Source organism: Sinohyriopsis cumingii, chromosome 4, assembly GCF_028554795.1.
Source record: "Sinohyriopsis cumingii isolate HCF-2022 chromosome 4, ASM2855479v2, whole genome shotgun sequence".
Classification (NCBI taxonomy): domain Eukaryota; kingdom Metazoa; phylum Mollusca; class Bivalvia; order Unionida; family Unionidae; genus Sinohyriopsis; species Sinohyriopsis cumingii.
Window position 1 is genome coordinate 60,614,281 of NC_142964.1, and position 19,816 is coordinate 60,634,096.

Below are 19,816 nucleotides of genomic sequence, written 5' to 3' on the forward strand. Positions count from 1 at the left end.
TAGAAAACAATTGAGATGACTAGTGCTCGCAATAGTCTGATTTTAGTTATCAGACATATATTCTTGTCTCTCCAGATGGGTCTGAGCTTTGACATAGCTGCCGTTGTTTGTGCAGCTCGTGACAAAATGTTAGCTCTTGACCCCTCTTCGATGATTATGGAACCAAGATATTTGAACTGGCTCACTGTTTCCAGTTCCTGTCCTCTGACTTTAATCTTGGCTGAGATTTGTTTGCCACTATTTGTCATCAGCTTTTATTTCTCAGCGTTTAACTCCATGTCAGATCTGGCAGATGTTTCATCCAGGTTCTTCACTAAAGTGGTACGCTCCTCTTCACTGCCTGCCAGCCCATCAATGTCGTTTACAAAGCGGAGGTTGGTGATGTTACGCCCTCTAATGCTGACTGTCCCACAGTTATTTTCTAGGGCTTCGCTCATGATGTGCTCTAAGTAGATGTTGAAAAGCGTGGGTGACAGGAGACAGCCTTGACGTACTCCGACTGTTGTCTGGAACCAGTTCCCCACATAACCTTGGGCAATTACTGCACTGTTAGCCTTGGCGTACAGCTGCTTGATGGTATTGATCAGTTTTTGACCCATGTTGTACTTCTTCATTGTGGCCCACAATGCCTCATAACACACTCTGTCAAAGGCCTTTTTGAAATCAATGAACACATGATAGAGGACTTGTTGATGTTGCGGGTACATTTCACACAGAACCCTGAGATTGAATATTGCTTCTTCCACTCCGGAACCCGGCCTGTTCTTCAGCGATTATTTCTTCTGCTTGTGGTTTCAGTCTGTTCAAGATGACCTTCAGCATCACCTTACTAGCATGGCTGATCAAACTGATTGTTCTGTAATTTTGGCACAGCTGGAGATTGCCTTGTTTGGGAGTGTTATAATCAGTGAGTGGGTCCACTGTCTTGGCCATTCACCTGTCTGCCACATCTTGTTGCAGATTTTTGTTAGTAGCTCTATCACTGATTCCCCCTCTCCCATTCTTGATACGTTCAGCTGGGATGTTGTCTACTCCAGCTGCCTTCCCATTCTTCAGTGCTCTTATTGCTGACTCCACCTCTTCTTTGAGAATGAGGAAATCATCATCATTTGAAGAGTTTGTAACTTCAAGCACCTTTGGGTCTCCTGTGGAATGATGGTTGTAGAGTTCTTTGCAATATTCAGTCCATCTTTTTGCAATGTCACTCGGTTCTGTGAGGCATTTTTCATTTTCGTCTTGAGTGATACCGACTCTTGGTTGCTTCTATCTAGTGAGGTCTTTCACAATTTAGAATGCCTTTTTGCTGTTATTCTATATCAGACTGTTCTCTATTTCTGTACACTTTTGTCCAATCCATTCTTCTTTTGCTTTATTCAAGCTTTTCTGATATTCTTGTTTATTTCTCGGTACTCCATTGCCCCTGTTGTGTGTCTTGATGAATACATGACATAAAATGTACAAAGAGAAGTTTTGGAGACATGTTGAATAATGAAAGGGCATTTTTCCTTATGAAAACTTGGATAGGTTTGATCAATTCAATGTGACATAATTGTTATCTTTTGATAAATTTTATTGGTCAAAAATCAATTCAGATATTTCAAAAGATGACTTTCAAGACGTCCAAGACGTCAAAACATGCAATGTGATACTTCATAATAAACACATTGTGTGGACGTCAAAACTATTACGTTTAAATGGACATAATATATGTGACATATTAGAGGAGTTTCCTAACGTCTTTATAAAACACTACAACTCAGATCCTGTACATTACTACATCGATTCATGATAAGAGGGAAGTTTAAAAGTATTTGGTGAAAATCGGTAATTATTAATCCATTGTGATATGTACATGATAAGTGGGATTACCGATGACAATGATTATCTCCCCTACAATAATACTTATTTGAAGAGAAAAAGCAACTAAACTTACCTTCTTTTGTTGTCGCATACATTTAATACAAAGCAATAGATTAATGAATTACGGAACCGTAAAGCTATAAATGGATTGGATGTGCTATATGAAAATAAAGCCGGGTAGTTTATTTCAGTCCAAAATGCGTGGGTGAAATTCTGCATTGAACGGAATGCAACAATAGGCGACCAGTAATAATTTGAGAAAGAATTCCTTTGAATTGATCAACAATGCACTGTTTGGTAAACGGATGCAGAATGCAGTGAAAATATGTAGATATGAAAATAATCTTTCCGAGATGCACAAACATGTAATTCTTAAGCAAAACCATCATAAATGAAGACTTGGTACTTGTGAGTATAAACAATGAGAAGTCAAAACTCACCAAGCCTAGCTACGGTCAGTTTACAGCTGTTGAACTCTCCAGATGGCTTTTGTACACTTTTTACTACAACAACATTAAAATATTTCTGATGACAGGTAACCATTCATTATATTTCAATGTTGAAACAAACAGTTTATATGATGATACGAAGGAAAATACTAATTTCGTTGAAGCAAGCCACTATATCAAGGTTACTACACATATGTACAAATTTCCTCAAGTCAACAAATATAATTGGGTTTTTTCAAAGATAACATAATTAGTTCACCAATAAATTAGTCTGATGTTAAGAAGACTAAACTCTATTCAATGAAGACTGATCATGGTGAGATGGAAGTCTACGAAGGAATAAAGAAATGTGTGAGCAAATAAAACGTAAGATCTGACATGTGCTGCTAATATACATGCATATTAAATCACACGACAATCGCCAATAAATGACAATGCCCATACTATCATGACATGCATGCAGCATAAGTACACTAACTTATGGATATCATAGTACACGGCCTAGTGATGATTAGTCTATGGTTGTATATTTCCTACCCTTCGCTGATAGATCTAAAGGAGCATGCTGCGCCAATCTTCGGTTCTAACGGTTTAATGTAATCTTCGCGATGTAGAGTATCTTTGATTCTAGAGTATTAACTGTCTAAAAATCCTGATCTATCAACAAAAGGTGTGAGCATGCATGCTTATATCATTAAATCTGCACACAACTTTATTGTTCAATTAAACTATCTAAAATAAACTGTGTTTTTAAATCGAAATATTGATTTATGACGTAGATTCGTCCACTGTAAACGAAATGTTCTGGAATAGTATACATCTAATCCATTATCTTAAACACTTAACTATTTTAATGATGTCTTTAGTATTTTAGGTGGAAAAGATCAAACTATACGAAAAACAAGCAACAGTGTGGGTGTACGTAAGAACACTTACTACAATTTCATGAAGCTTTTTTTGGCACACCATCTCTGATTAGGTACCAACCTATAGGAATAAATTAAGTTCCTAATAAAAATCGTTATTCTCTAGGTTTACTTTGTTAGAAGTGTGAACTACGACACATGCCGACAAGCGAATTGCAATTAAGTACGATGTCTGATACATTATTTATATGCACAAAGAATATTTCGTTGGTAACTTTAGTTTTGAAATATTTAAAATGCTGTGAAGAAGAACAGCTAATAATGAGGTTGTATCTGAACAACCATCCTATATTATAGAAGGAGGCCGAAGTGAGTACACATACAACTTAAATAATGATGATAACTCGAAGATCATTGACGTAATTGAAAGTCAAGCGAATATTAAATCATGAATAAGTAAGCTTGTGAGTGCGAATGTATTGTTTCAAATTCTCTGGGAAAGGTATGATTCAAATAAATACATTTAATCTAATCCACGTACAAAAAATTAAAAATCTATTCAATGATTGAATTTCAAGCCTTCCTTTAAAAGCTTAGATGTGAAATTATAGGTGATTTATTGTCTCTTTTGAAATGATTGACAAACTGGAGTGTGAATTAGCACCACACAGCAACAAATGGATCACATTAGGTTGCATGATCGAAGTACTGTTGAGAAAATGCTTTGTTTTAACCGTACAGAAACGTTAAGAAAACAATACATGAAAGATGTGAAAGTGGTGTTTTAAGATAAACAAAGAAGAGCCTAACAGAAAACAGTTCATAGAAAAGTGTTTAATTTATATCTTAAAATGATTGTCCTGTGCAATATCAATCGACAGTAAGGAGTGAAGAGTTGTATACAGTTCAGTTTCATTTCAAATAAGTGAATGCATTTGTTATCAATCACAAATGTCAGAGACTGGCATAGAAAACTTGTTGACATAAGACAGCAAAACTTTGCATTTTAAGATACAACAGATCAAGCATGGTTGTTTTGTTGCTAAAATTGTTTGCATTACATTTGTTTACTTGGACAGCAACGGCAGACTCCTTTAGACTACTTCTGTCCCTTAAAATACTTATTTTAAATGAGCCATTCACAACCTTTAACATCTTCATTTTAAAATTTATCAATTTCTATTTCATTAATATTAGAATTTATACGCCCTATCGTAAGTAATAGCTTTCAATATGTTTTCCAGAATGACTTTAACTTCTGTGTTTACTCTTTTCAAAGAGATTAATGCATGTAGACATTTTGAACACCTCATGCACCCATGTTGGCTTTTTGAATGTCATGTTTAAACCTTTTTCTCATGCAACACTCTGCATATATTTAAAGTATTAATGCAATCAATACATTTAAAAGCTCCATCTGTCAGATAATTAAATTCATTGTAACATTTGTCTTTATGATAATTTTCAATTCCATAGAACCCGTTTTTTGTAACCATTGCACACAAACATAAAATCTAAGATCTGATAAATTTCATATTAGTTTATTCATACCCTCCAATATTTCTTTTTCATCGTGTTTCCTTTTATACACTTTAAATAGCCTGCTCTCGTCCATTTGATAATATAAGTTATTCTACTTTAGCATTTCCTATTTAATCCTAATATGTTTGACACATTGTTTGTTATCTTATTTTCCGCATGTAGTACATGCTTAAAATGTTGCGTTGTATTGTTGACACACCACACTTGTGGAGCTGTCTGCACCAGTACCTTCGTCTAGCAGTACTGGAACATCATTAGATCGATCAATTTATTGGTATATGAACCATATGATCAACAAGTGGTCAAGACACCAACATTCATGACATCATGCGATTGGTTTTAATTTATAAATTAAAAGAAATCCGATCCCATGCTGTCCACTAACCCGGATGTCTATACTATAGTCATCGAACTTGGATAATAAATGAATAAAATGTACTGCAATTTGGCGTGATGTAGTATATGTAAAACATCAAAACATTGTGTATTTTCAAAAATTGTTAACCGTAAATTATCTTTATTTCGCCATAAACGAAATTTAACATTTAGCATTCTCCATACGTAATTGCTACTGACACTTTGAATTCGTTCTTTCCAAGCAAACTCCGTCTTATATTCTGAACACTAAAAATAGCTTCAATGTCAAATCTTTTGGTATCCATCTTGTTTCGTTCTTGCAATAAATATACGGTATGATTGCGATGCTTCTTGCTTTAAAGATCTTAAAATAAGATGAACAACATAAGCAAAAAACAACAACAAACAGGACCCACAAAAGAGCACTTTAGCATAATTTTTCCAAAACTAAGTACAATCAAATAGTGTTGTAGGTGGCTACATGACAGCAACACTTGGAGAGCCATACATAACTTCAGTACAGTATTTCTACAACAGTGTAACACCTTTTACAATAAATTTAACAGTCAGCTTTCATTTTACAATCCTATTGCCATGAGATAACAAAGTCGGATAAGATAGATAACAATTTGTTTTATAATGAATTACTGATATTACTTTTTAATTAATTCATTTTTTAAATTTTAGTTCAATTTAATTTAATTTAATTTAACTTAATTTAGTTTAATTTAATTTAATTTAATTTAATTTAATTTAATTTAATATTCAGAAATTACTATCGAATCTATACTTTCCCCATTTGTTGAGGGGAAAAAAATGAAAAACGTTTTTATGTTATTTGGTTGAGATTTGCGCCATGAAAGGATGTACGCATCACATATAATGCCGACAAATTTCCCATCTGCAGCATGGTTGGTTTACATTTAAGACTTAGACACTTAGCAGTAAAGTGGCAAGAACCGTGTAGTTTTTTGCTGAGTATGGAAGATGAATGATAACTGCAATCAAAGTGGTACGTATCGATTACTATGGCAAATCCTGCAATCAAAGTGGTACGTATCGATTACTATGGCAAATGAGTATAGATAAATTGCAACTGGCTTTTATGTAGCCGGGTAGGCTGTAAAATTTCATCATTTTCAGCAATCTATCCAAGCACACTTAATAGCCTGTGGATCGGCAACATTTAGATATTCATTACAAATGTTTACAGAATGTTTTGCCTCAGGGAACAGTGACTTCTCTAGCTGTTCTAGAGTCTTTAGAAAACCAGGATTAATTGAAACGCATGGCCTTTGCTTTTTGACAAGGTTAAACACCTGTCGAAGAAGGAGTCCTTCATAAGACATTAAATACTGCATAGCGAACCCTGGAGCCCTTGACTTTCCTTCATAGCTGTACAACAAGACCTTTTTACCACATCTCCTTGCTCCTTCAATAAATCGGCAAACTTCTTCAAAGTAGGGTTCGATGTTTTCCTTTTCATCGTCTTCTACAGAGATAATAAGTCTGGATCTGAAATGTTTGTATTCAGTCTGGCAGAGACAAGGGCACTGTGTCCTTTTGTGAGAAGGTATCTGCATCTCACTTCTATTACTGATGTCCACCAGAGACTCAATTTCTAATCGACACAAAAGGCGTTCATTGTATGCTGATTCGATGCTTCCAATGAACAAATAATCAGTTAACTGGGCGATAAACTCATTCCGGAACATTCTAGATGGCGATATGACAGACATGTTGACTTCTGAGCGGTCTGGCTTGGGCAATGAGACTGTCCTTTTTACTTCACAGTGTTCAGACCTTACGCTTTGATGAATGTTATTCAGACTTCTCCTAGTAGATTCACTAGCGTGATTCGTGTCAGCAGAAGTTTGTTTTGTTTTAGAATGGGTGTATGAAGTTATGAAGAGTTCTGGGACAGTAAGTTGATTTTTGTTTGGAGATAATGAACGAGAAGATGATGGGGTTAATGAGTTATCCGTCAGAAACTTTTTCCTTCGAAGAAGTTCGCTATCACTGGCACGTAGACCGAGTCGTTTATCTTTTCCCTGCTGGATGTCGGGTGTCACAAGATTGGGACAAGAGTTTCGGGTTATGAGTTGAGACTCTTCAGTTTGTCCTTGGCGATAGCCTGCAACTGCGAAAATTGAAATTATGTGTGCATTTACAGATTCAGGAAACTCTGGCTTGGGTTTATTATCAGATATTTCTTGCACGTCAGTTGATTCGCTCAGGTTTCTGTGTAGACGTTCCTTCTGTTCTTTGCGAACTAGTCCTCTGGAGTGAAGTCTTATGTGAAAGTCTGGTTGGTCGGGAGAGATGTCTTCAGCTTGGATTTGGTGGTAGTTTTTTGTGTGTTTGTCCGACAGACGTAGCTTGCTTAAGATGAAGACTTCATGTGAATCTTCCCCGTCTTTTGACATTATCAATCATCTGAAAAACAAAAATCCATTCTGTAATTTAAAAAATAGAAACATACGTCATAAATAAATTTTTAAGCGATTGCTTCGGACAGTTCTTGTCATAGCTCTCAAATAGCACAAATATTAAAATTTAAATTACTTGTTCGATTTCTTAGCATTTTAGTGGTTTTCAAAGTAGACCTGAAGAACAGCTATCAACGTTGCTTAATACATGCGTCTATTCAAAGAGCTGATCTAAATTGCAATGATTCCATTGTGTATATGTTCATTTGAAGGGGAAGCACGCGTTGAATTTGCGCGTGCACAGGACGAGATACATAAGAGGAAATAAGCGTAGACCATTGTTTTACTGCATGTACATGTTGTCGATAGGTCAATAAATACACACCTTAAACACGCAAAATTAATGAATGGGAACTTATGCGTAGTAACAGCATTTCTTCATTGGATAACAACGACTTAACGTTGCTTCTAGATCTCCCTGCTTGTGGAAAATATGGAGGGCATATACTACAAGTTGCAATGTAACTTCGAGATCAAATGAGCATGTAAGAATGAAGAATATATTTTTCAGGAAAATGAAATTTTTTCAAACAAATAAAAGCTTCACTGATTACAAAATGGTCATTTTAAGAAGACATTTAGAAATCTGCATCCTGGAAATTGAGTTGCTCTATTCCCGTATGCCTCCATTATAGCCAGCTCTGAACAATTTATCATCAATCGTCAAAGTCGTCTTGCTTTAAAGCATCTACGTATTTATTTTATTATTATCTGAAATGTACTTAGATTAAGGATTCGGTTGAAATTGTTGAAAATTGTGACATATAGATCAATTAAAACCATAAAGCCAAATGCAACCACCAGCTTCATTTCAACGTGTCAATCACTTTCGAAATTTATGGATATTAGCAATGCGATATCATTTACAACTCAATACTGTAAGAACGGTTTGACGGTTAATTATTGCATCCCACATAAATTATACTCAAAAGATCAATATAATCTGTCAAGATTCTGAATAATCTCAGTGTGCTGTGGAAGCCGACTGATCTCTACATTTGATTTCAAAACATTATTTTTAAAAAAAGACAGGGAATGGAAAATAAGAATTTTCAATATTGAATTTTAGTGAAACACCGTAGATTGTACATTATTTGTGTTTGGCTGAAAGTTATTATAAAAACAATTCAAAATATGAAATAGTTATAAAATAGACTAATGCCAGTTCGATATCTATCAACATTTAATTAAGTTAGAATAGTGCCCAGATGAGCATCACAACTATTACAGCTATGAAAGCTGATATAGCTAGTGTCAAAAGTATGACATGGGATCCGACTGCTCTGAAAATGTGAAAGTTCCTGTCTCTCTACCGGTCAATAATCGCGAAGCAAACGGCGATAAGGCACAATACTGATAAAACACCTGCACAGTAGTATATCATTGTTTCTTAGTTTTAGGGAAAATATTTTCCAGCAAAGTTCATCAGTAAAAATGTTTTAATACAATTTTACTGAGCAGATATAAGGGTGGACAATAGTAATATTAAAAGAACGGTGGGCAATATTATTTAAAATGTGCTACAATGCTGACGATAAAGTCATACACTGTCATAGAAAGAGAATGTGCTTTGCTTCTAACATGAACACGCGCTAATCGCATTTCCCAAAATCTTTGGCATTATCAAAGATAAGTATAATCCATTTTGTTTTTCTTGTAAACCAAACTAATTTTTAGAGTATTTCCGAAAGAGACAAAAATGACTTTCTGCTAAGCTCAACAGTAGATCTACGTATTAGGTGGCGTCTATACTCGCTTATAAGTCGAGTCCAAATGTAAATTGCATGGGCGCAGATTTACTGTCGTATAATGCGCTGGTAGATCTGGGTCAGGCTTGTTAGGGGAAATTAATCAAAACAACAGTCGCTGACATCAGAAGAGTTTTCCTAAATGAGCAAATACGGCAAATACGTTACCTCTCATTGCCTACTGACTACACATCACGCAACTCTAGTTTCACATTTGCATTGATTTTTATTGCTTCACATTTATAAGACCGAATATTAAGCCTCTCCAAGCCCGAGATTAGTATTTTGTGTCAAGCACCAATAAACACAATCCAAATACCTAACACAAACAATTATTCCAGTATCAAATTACTAGATACTTAGACGTTAGAATATCTTCACAGGACCTTATGGTAAGAAATTAGGATGGTCTCATTTAACGAAACTAATCCATTCTACCATAAAGATTCTTGAATACTGTACATTATGACATCTAATCCATTCTACCATAAAGACTCTTTAATACTGTACATTATGACATGTAATCCATTTTACCATAAAGACTCTTGAATACTGTACATTATGACATCTAATCCATTTTACCATAAAGACTCTTGAATACTGTACATTATGACATCTAATCCATTTTACCATAAAGACTCTTGAATACTGTACATTATGACATCTAATCCATTCTACCATAAAGATTCTTGAAACTGTACATTATGACATCTAATCCAAGCCATTGGCTAATTACTCATTTTGAGACATATCTTCTCAACACAGACTCCCAATAATCATCAAATAATAAGTAAAATCCAACAAAGCTATAAACGAGGACATAATTATAAATAGCACACACCCTAGGTTTATTACATTATTAATTCGGAGCTCTGCTGGTTGCATCATACAAATCACAAATATACAACTATAAACACGAGGTCTAATGACACAATTAGTTCCTTATTGAAATGAACATTTTGTTATTTACGTATTTAAATTTCACAAATCTAAAAATGCAGTTCGAATATTGAATTCCACTTCTTTTGTCATCTCTGGAAAAAGATTCGACGCTGCAATTTCTCGATGGACTATGCACGGTAGTTCTCTCTCACTCGTAAACACACACACACACACACACACAGATACATACATACATACATACATACATACATACATACATACATACATACATATATATATATATATATATATATATATATATATATATATATATATATATATATATATATATATATATATATATAGATAGATAGATAGATAGATAGATAGATAGATAGATAGATACATACATACATACATACACGAAAATTTTCTTGCATTTTTTATCAGTTATAATATCTTCAGGAAAAAAGCTGCGCCGAATCTTTACATTTAGAAATACTGTTGGGAGATACAATTACAAACGATAATAATGAGCGGCATAATCACATAATTATATTTTGTATATCTGATGCGTAAGAACGAGAAATGTCCATTTTAAATGGCCGCCCAGTGTCGTCTAAATTACCAAGAGGCTGGTGGCAGCAGCCCACTCTCATTTATGGTATTAAAACTGTGATCAATACGCCACAGTTAGTAATTGGTCTAATGGATAGATGAAAGCAATGACACAAATCAAATTCCATAAATTGCTTCTATTTCAAACTTAAAATTGCTAATCTGAAACGATTGCTAAAATAATCAATAACTGTTGTTGACTAATCATCAAAGTTGCTCCAGGTAACTATTGATTTGTTTTTATAGCTTTAATCAGGGAAAATATTATTTCGTTATCATGTCATATATGCTGACCTGAATCTGGAAACTTCATCATTGAAATTGACTACCATGATTGGTAAGTGTTTGTTTCCATCCCGACGAAGGTATTTTATCTTTTAAACATGCATTCACAGAAACAGAACTGCAAAAGCATCTTAGTCCACTTTAGATCAATATGAAACGTCAATGTCAGAATAAGATCTACTTCCTACCTGCACTCAAACGTTCGAGTGAACAGTACCTACTTATCTGAGCATTTAAGTTCACATGTACAGACATTGCATCCAACTGTAGTCCCTAATATATTTCTTTTTTGTATTGACTGGTCCAAGAGAGTTGCTAACCAGTGAAGAATGATATTTACATTCTACCGAAAGTAGCGCTAGGCCGTAAACATACAATAACCTCTTAGATCTTGCCTTGGATGACAAACGAGATAGTGTGTTATTCATCCGGTTAATGGAAGGTCACACATAGGATGAGAAGTGAAATGGTGTGCTTTGACCGGTTAATGTAACGCCGCTTGCTCTAAATCACGGTCGTTTTATTAAAATGCTGCTAGCATAATGTCATCATTTTGTGCATAACATGATATATAAGGACTTGCACGTGCAAGTGTAGAAACGGTTAATTTTGTTGTGAGGTACCGATATTTATGAGACCTAAGGATTCAACATTGCCATTATTTTTTCTTTTACTACAGTACACAATGGAGTAAGTAAGTATCCATTAAGAGTATTGTTTAATGTCGTTCCAAGAATTGTTTTTATTAGCATTACGTTTTATATCACTTGCAGGACTGAGGACATAAACAGTCCCTGACGTGCAATGATTTGGTGAAGAAGCAGTCAAATAGTGAAGATGCAGTTCATTTGGATCATCCTGGTTTTCCAACATACATGAATAGAGCGGATCCGTGTTAAACAAATTAGCGCTCTCTCACAAGGAAGTGTAAACCTCCTAATAATACGTATGCATTCATTTACTTTCAAAACGAAAACAACACCCCTCCGTATTAAAATGAACCCAGCCAAAACAAAAAGCTTGCACTTTGTAATAATTTGTATTGTACATGTGTGTGTGTGTGTGTGTGTGTGTGTGTGTGTGTGTGTGTGTTATTTTGATTTTTTAACATAGCTTTAACAATTATTCAGTCCTATCGCTACGATGTCTGCAGTGTGACAGTTTATAGTGATGTCTAGAACTGGGGCATCAAGCCGCAAACATGTAGCAAGATGTCCCACCCAGTCACACCATCCTGACACCATACCGACCAGTCTTAAAACTAACCTCTCAATGCTGAACGCAAAGCGAGGCAGCTGGTAGTACCATTTTTATAAGTCTTTGTTATGACTCAGCCGGCGATCGAACCCACGACCTCCCGCATCCGAGGCGGACGCTCAAACAACTAGGCCACCGGAGCGGTCCTATACTGTAAATGATTGGAGCATGCAACAGTCAAGATCACTAGATCAGTTTTAGTTGTGTGTGTAAGTGTACGTCTGCTATCAATGAGATCACAGTTAGTCTCTGTCATTCAAATCATAATTAGCAAGGATTGAAATAAAGAGCATTTTTTTTTCTTGGAAAATTCATTAACAATTTTTTTAAAATTTGCTGTTGACTTCTGGAAAGACTGAATTAATTTGTGATATGATTATAAGGCTGAATTAATTTGTGACATGATTGTTTAATTTTTGTAAGGAAACCTTAAATATCTACCGATGATTTCTGATTTTGCTTTGACTTTGTTGATATATGTGCATTACCATCCCTGTTCAGTGACAATCATGGGTTGAGATTTTCATACTAGCAAGATATTCTTTGAGCATTTGACACGTCATCTTTGAAATCGCATGAGTCTGGTTCCCCTTAAGAAAATTGGTTTAATTTTAAAGCATTGCAAATGCATTCCTTGAAAAATGAACCGCATTCTTCTTTTCCCGCTCAAACTGGTACCCAATTTCGGCCCGTCTAATTATCGTCTTCTTTTCCATTGTCAGGTGAATGTAATATTAACATGGCAGGAGCAGTGTCTGAAGATTTGTTTATGGGGGGCGCTCACCAGTTAATATGTACTTTTGAGAGAGTGACGTATGTATGGTGAAGTAGTTTGCATTTAAAACATGCACAGTGGAGAGAATGTTGGCATACCTCTATGCTACATTAATGTAATGTGGATGATATTTCTTTGGATATTGTACTTTTGGAAATTTTACATGATTTAAGCACACTGCTAAGTATAATGACTGCTCCCTTGCGTTAAAAAAGTCAAACTGAATTAGTCTAAAGTACACTATACATAGCAGCTATTAAAATAGGGAAAATGAATTTTGCCAGACTAGACAATACCAGCATCTGAAAGTGCAATGAATGAATTACCAAATATATAAAATGTAAAAAAACAAAAACGTTATCGGCTCTTTTTTTATACAATTTACCTCTGAAGTTCAGGAAGTGAAAATGACCAAGTGGAGCTAGCACTTTTTTGAAAGGTGCACATCTGAAGTAAGACCAAGCTGTATACTCTATAACCCATAGTACACCCATCAATCATACACCAAAATAAAGGGAATTAAAGGTTCTTTGAATTATGCCTAAGATATACTAAGGTCTTTTTTAAATAGCCAGCATAACCAGTGAGGAATGCCGGGGAAATTATTTTTCTTTAAAATCCTAACCTATGCAAAGTACGAAACTGTAGAGCGCCACCATATGTGTTAACTCGTACAGCGACAATATCATGTTGGTGTTTAAATTTGATTTATATCGTATCAAGCACATAGTCACATGATTTTGTCCATTTTATGCTGAAATTTATGATATTTGAAAAATATACGTGAGATTAGAGTACAATAATACAAATAAACGCATCTTATGTTGACATTAATTTTGCGTTTTATTTTTTTTTCAGCAGCAATTGATTCAAGAAAATGGCGCACGCTCTGCTGATCAGAGCTAGGGACAGAAACAGGTAATCTATACTGAATCTGCAATGCAGAATACTTATGTCGCAAACCTGAGTAGATAAAACATAGAAAATGTTACTATCCAGTGCCAGACAATTTGCGTTAAGCTAGCATACTTGCACTGCCTGCCGCAATTCCGCAGCCTTGAGTGTTCACAACGAAAATGTTTCCGAATGCGGGAGGTAGCGGGTTCGAAGCCTGGCCGAGTCATACCAAAGAATTATACAAATGGTGCTAACAGCTGCCTCGCTATTCGCTCAGCATTAAGAGGATAGAGTTACGACAGGCCAGCCTGGTGTCCCAGTGCTAGACATCACTATAAACTGTCACACTGCAGACATCGTAACAATATGACTGAAAAATTGTTAAAGATACGTTAAAAATCCAAATCACACACAAAACACACACACGCACACACACATGAAAATGTTTCAGAATCAACTGCCACAGCAGGAATATCCTCTCCCGAAAGGTACACAGATGGCACAATCTCTTTGACGTGCAAACTGGACAATCAGCTACAGGACATACATGAACCATCACTAATAGCAAAAGACTTCAAGGTGTACATCAAGAGAATGATTAATTTCTACCCTCGACAGCCTCGCCATGCAAAACGAATTCCTTCCAAGCTTCTGTCACCCATAAGACACACTTGGTTTTGCCAAGCTATCAATTTATGCCAGCGTACCAATCAAGTTTATAGAAAAAAAATCTGGGCGGGAGAATATGTGGAATTGTCCATATCACATGACGATGCTGAGGTCGTAACCCAAAACGCTATAATTAGCAAGGATATTTCAATTATTTCAAGCTAAAAATGACACACGACCGTAATCTTATATTCATCTATATATAGGTTCAAATATCCTGATGAGTTGGATGAAAGTCGTCCCCCACGGGCCTTATCAGACGTATTGCAGACTACAATGGTAATTGTTATCATCATGATATCACATTCTTCCTGTTCAGAGATATCATGAAATCACATCCAAAAAGCATCCCCGATTTGCAATCCTTTATAGGAAACATCCCATGCGTGCTTTGAAAACAATCTCTGCATATAATTCTGTCATACATACGCTTGATCCCACTTCTTTGTTGTAAACAAACTGATAAAGGTCTAGATGCGGGGGGGGGGGGGGGTCGTGCGGTCGAGATGGCATCTGTTGCTTGAGAATATTTTAATGGGATTTATGTTTGCCTATTGCAGGGCAAACCCGAAATCGCTTGATTTTCTAATTTAGGTTTTAAAAAATGTGATCCTTTTGAATGAATCCTTCTTCAGTCCATTTTTTTGTTGTTGTATTTCATGTGTTTGCGCGAATTGTAGAAAGTTCGTCGACAACAAAAAGCATTTGCCGAAGCAGTTTTCAACATTTATTGAAGACATCAGTCTGCTAGTGTTACTTACCGTAAATTCGTGCACATTAAAAATGGTCAGCCTAGCTGTATTACTTTTATTTATGGCCTAACTCAGGTTTCAGAATTGAAGCATTAATTGAGTACGTGTCAAAACTCGGAAACCAATTGATAGCTGAACTGATTGTCTAAGTTTTTCGGTCGTATAGTTTTTGTTCATGGCATGTTATTCAGTTTAGCTAAGAATCACTTGCAATAAAGTTTAACTTACTGAGTAGGTGGTTCGTTCGTTATAGTGACACAATACAGCATCCGCTGTCCAATTAAGTTGTATATACTGCATCGTATATTAACACATGATTATTATTTAGCTTTACTTTATTAGCATCCTGAAGACATGTCAGATACTGGTATGCCACAAAGTGATATAACACACAGAAAAGCCACTTTGTAATATAACAGAGTAAAGTATTTGGCAGAATGTTAAAGTGGCATTCACTTAGAATGAATGTTCATAAAACTCGATGAATAATGCGATATGCCTATCGCTGCAAGCAACTCATAGCCTTTTACATTACTGTCATGAAATTCAGAACCAATGAATAGTCGTGTAAAATCCTTCATAAACCTCAAGTAAATTTCAGCTGATCAGCGTGCGTCGAAAATAAGATATTGCAACCATCATTACTTTTTAAGTGCATGGAGAATTAAGTTATGACTCCCACCCACCCTACCTTCGAAACATAGTTTCAATAGCAATAATATGTTGGCAATTTATTATTCACTCCAATTTTTATAAGACTTCAGGTGTTTGTTAATTCGTTCTTCTACGGTGAAGAAATTCAGCAAACGCATAGTGATCAGCTTACAATCTTATTTCGCAAGAACGTTTTTTTTTATTACACTTTAGTTTTCATTCAAAAAGGGGACATCAGCTGGACTGATATATTTGATTGCGAGGTATATTTTGTTTCTAGACTTTCTATATCTCTTTCTATCAGATCAACGAGACTATTACGTACCATTCGTCATATTGTACAAATTTCATTATAAAATTTGTAGACTGGTTCATTGCTGTCTTCGCAATATTCTTAACGCAGGTACACGTGCTACTGATACATAGGTACATAACTTGGTCTGTCCAGGTTATGTACCTATGTATCAGTAATTTGAAGTATATTTTTTATCTGGATTGACATAAAACCTGAGGTTGGTCTAAATTTTACCCCGATAACTTTTTCTGTAGCTGAACAATACCTATTTGAGGTTTCGTTTATTTCAGTGTTTTACTGCATTGCAGCAAAAGTTGATTATTTGATGCCGAGGCAAATAGAGTCAAGTGCCATGTCCAAGGACACACCACGGTAGCCGACATCGGCTAATCCGAGCGTAGGATTTGAATACTCGCCCTCCTACAGATGTAAATCCAAATCGCCATCCAATGAACCACTTTGAAAAACTACAATTTTACAAAATGTTGGTCTTTTGTGTTAAGGATCTATTGCCGTTTTCGTTTTTGGATCCGACCAATCAATATAATTGTTCTACCATTTCAGGCAATATATCACAAGAAGACAATTTGGTTATTTCAAAAAGTAAGAGTTGGGATTTTTTGTGTGCAAAAATACCTACACAAAATCACTAAAGCAATGAACATATTTTCATCAGCTTTGGAATAAAGTCATCCATTTACATGTGACCTTCACTCTAATCTATATTTAATGTTATGATCCGCTAGAACAAACTAGGTCCTTAACAAGGTTTTGGGAAGCCTGGGATACCTGAGAAAGATGGCTAATTATTTTTACAAATACGATCTGAAAGCAGTCCTTAATATGCATTTAATTATTATAGCTATAATATGCTAAATATGAGAAGAGTTAAACTTCTATATTTTTATTTAAACGCATGTAAACGCATGGAGGTTTACAGCACCCCACCCATTTTAAGCAGGCTCTGGGATAACAACACATACTTTATTTTAGAAAATTATAGATTGTTATACCTCAGATCTGTTATCAACCTTGGCAGACAAAAACAATCAACAACGCCCACTAACTTTCCGTCAAACACGTAGACCGGATAATGTTAACTTAGTAACGATGATATCTGGAAAGAAAAGAATTACCTTTGCTTTTCTGTAAAATTTCTGATTCTGTTAGGATTATTATCCTCTTCGTATCTGGACTGTGATGTGTTAATTATGGAGTTTATAAGATAAGTCCAAGCGTCCAAGAAAACTCCAATAATCAAAATATCCTCGGGTGCTTAGCGATAACGTCTTGTTGCGACGTGAGCGCTATCATGTCTGTAAAAGCATATTGTGAGACTGCGTAGAGGAAGCAACACTAGATGACCGTATTATTCTCTCAGATACAGAACGACGCATGCCATTCAATACGATGCAGCTCTGCACATTATTTAACATAAAGACAAATCGCCTTAATGGTTGGAGTCAAGTTATGGTTGAATAAAAAAGAAGCTCATTATAGGTGTAATAAGTTATGACCATGCGTTGTACGAAGTTCTCTGTTTCATTTTACAGACAATAAAAACGACCTATTATCAGGCGCTGATGGAAATAATCTATTAGCCGGTTCTTAAAGGCTAATGCATAATTTCCGCCCGACAGTTGATTAAGGATAACGATAGAAATATGGCAATGGGAAAAAGAACAGACAGGTAGATACATGTATAAATCATCTACAGTATTATCAGAAAAGTCAATTATACCCTGATGCGCCCGGCAGTCCTATTTTATTTAGGACACCAAAACGTCCGAAGTTGCCTAAGGCATCTTTGTATGAAAATAGCCTAAGTATAAGGAATTTACCGTATGGGTAAAATCCCTGTTTCCGGTAGGTGGAAACATTCGGATTACTCGGACCTTATAAACAGTTTCATATTGTTATTCTAAGCTCATTTATTCCTGCATTTATATGTCGACAATCATCTCATCAGCTATAGACCAAAGATTATTCTTATTGTTGAATGTCAAGAACAGATCTGCCGTTAGAGAATGCAAACATGATCAGAAAAAAGGGTCGAAATCCATTTATAAGCACTTCTACTCATTTGTTACGTTTTTAGGCTCTTACAAAAATAACAAAAAAGAGTGAAAACAACAAGCTTCGTAAAATTTAACAAATATGTTATTTCCCTAGAAAAACAAGTTAAAATTTAGAAAAAAAACCTTACGATTTTACGAATCAAATCCAAAAATAATCCAAGAATAATCCAAGAATTAAAAAATAGAATTCCTAGTAATAAAATGGTCATAAGGAAACTGACTTCGAATCCCGATGAAATCCATAATGGAAGGCTATGACGTATGCTGTAGTCAGCCTCGTACTGATGTGTCAACAGTTCTTTGTTGAATCACAGAAAATAATATTTTTATTTGAATTGTGTATAAATTTCGACAACTGTCTTTGTCCAAGAATTAATTTAGAGCTCAAGTATTTTCAAGGAAAATAATCTCGTGGAATCCAAATAATTTGATGAAAAATGTAATAATTAGCATCCAAACTGGTCACAACATTAAACACCTGGACGTCTCCAGTGTTAAGGCAAGTAATGACTATTCTTTCTCAAAACATCGATAATAATTCTAGCTTCGACGCAAAACAGATGCCCGGATGTGGGTCAGTCCACTGGAAAAACGTATTTGATACATGTTATTTGTCACGTATGGCCACGATTTCACTTTATAAATCTTAGTCTGAGAACGAATAAAAAAGTTGTTTTCTTCATCTCTTACTGGTTCTGAATCAAGGTCATTAACTAAGTCAGCACTAGATATCAAGTTTATATTATTAGTTGTTTACGAAAAACAGTCAGGTCAAACAGAACTGAAATGAATATCTGGACAATATCAAATCCAGTAAATAAAGTTACATTACAAAAGCATTTAATGGATTTAAAATTTTTTTAACACGAACAAATAAACAGTTAAATTAAATCAAATATACATAACATATTATATACCATTAATAATGACTAGAAACTCGGTCTTAACTATTTTCTTGTCCCTGTTGTGGAGAAAACCAAATTCACAAAACTATAGCGCATATCCCCCCTCCAATCATTCTGCATATTACATACATCATGGGACAAAAGTAATAATGTTCCGGATTTAATACAAGTTCTTACAAGCATAGTTTTGGAAAGCAGACTCGAAGATCTTTGTTCAGGTTATGCAGGACTTTCGTAAGATCTTAACTTGAGTATGGCTCTATTGTGTATATGTTTGCAAGAAGAGTCTTACCTGGAGTTGTTTGATCCGATACAAATTCAAGGATATAGACTTTACTTGGAAGCATTTAGAACTTTCCCTTCAAGAAACTTCTATGCAGAGGTGAATGAACCATCTCGTTATCGCAGACGAACTATAATGGCTAGTCATTATTTTAC

At 35.2% G+C, this 19,816-nt stretch overlaps 1 protein-coding gene across 1 annotated transcript; it reads right to left on the minus strand.

The window, feature by feature from the left end:
- Nucleotides 1-1,549: 1,549 nt before the first annotated feature.
- On the minus strand, nucleotides 1,550-17,820 carry LOC149801266 (uncharacterized). The gene is made up of 2 exons (XM_089955330.1): nucleotides 17,532-17,820; nucleotides 1,550-7,510 (listed from the first exon to the last, which is right to left on the minus strand). The coding sequence occupies exon 2, from the start codon at nucleotides 7,498-7,500 to the stop codon at nucleotides 6,214-6,216; it is 1,287 nt and encodes a 428-aa protein (XP_089811456.1). The 5' UTR covers nucleotides 7,501-7,510; nucleotides 17,532-17,820; the 3' UTR covers nucleotides 1,550-6,213.
- Nucleotides 17,821-19,816: the final 1,996 nt, after the last annotated feature.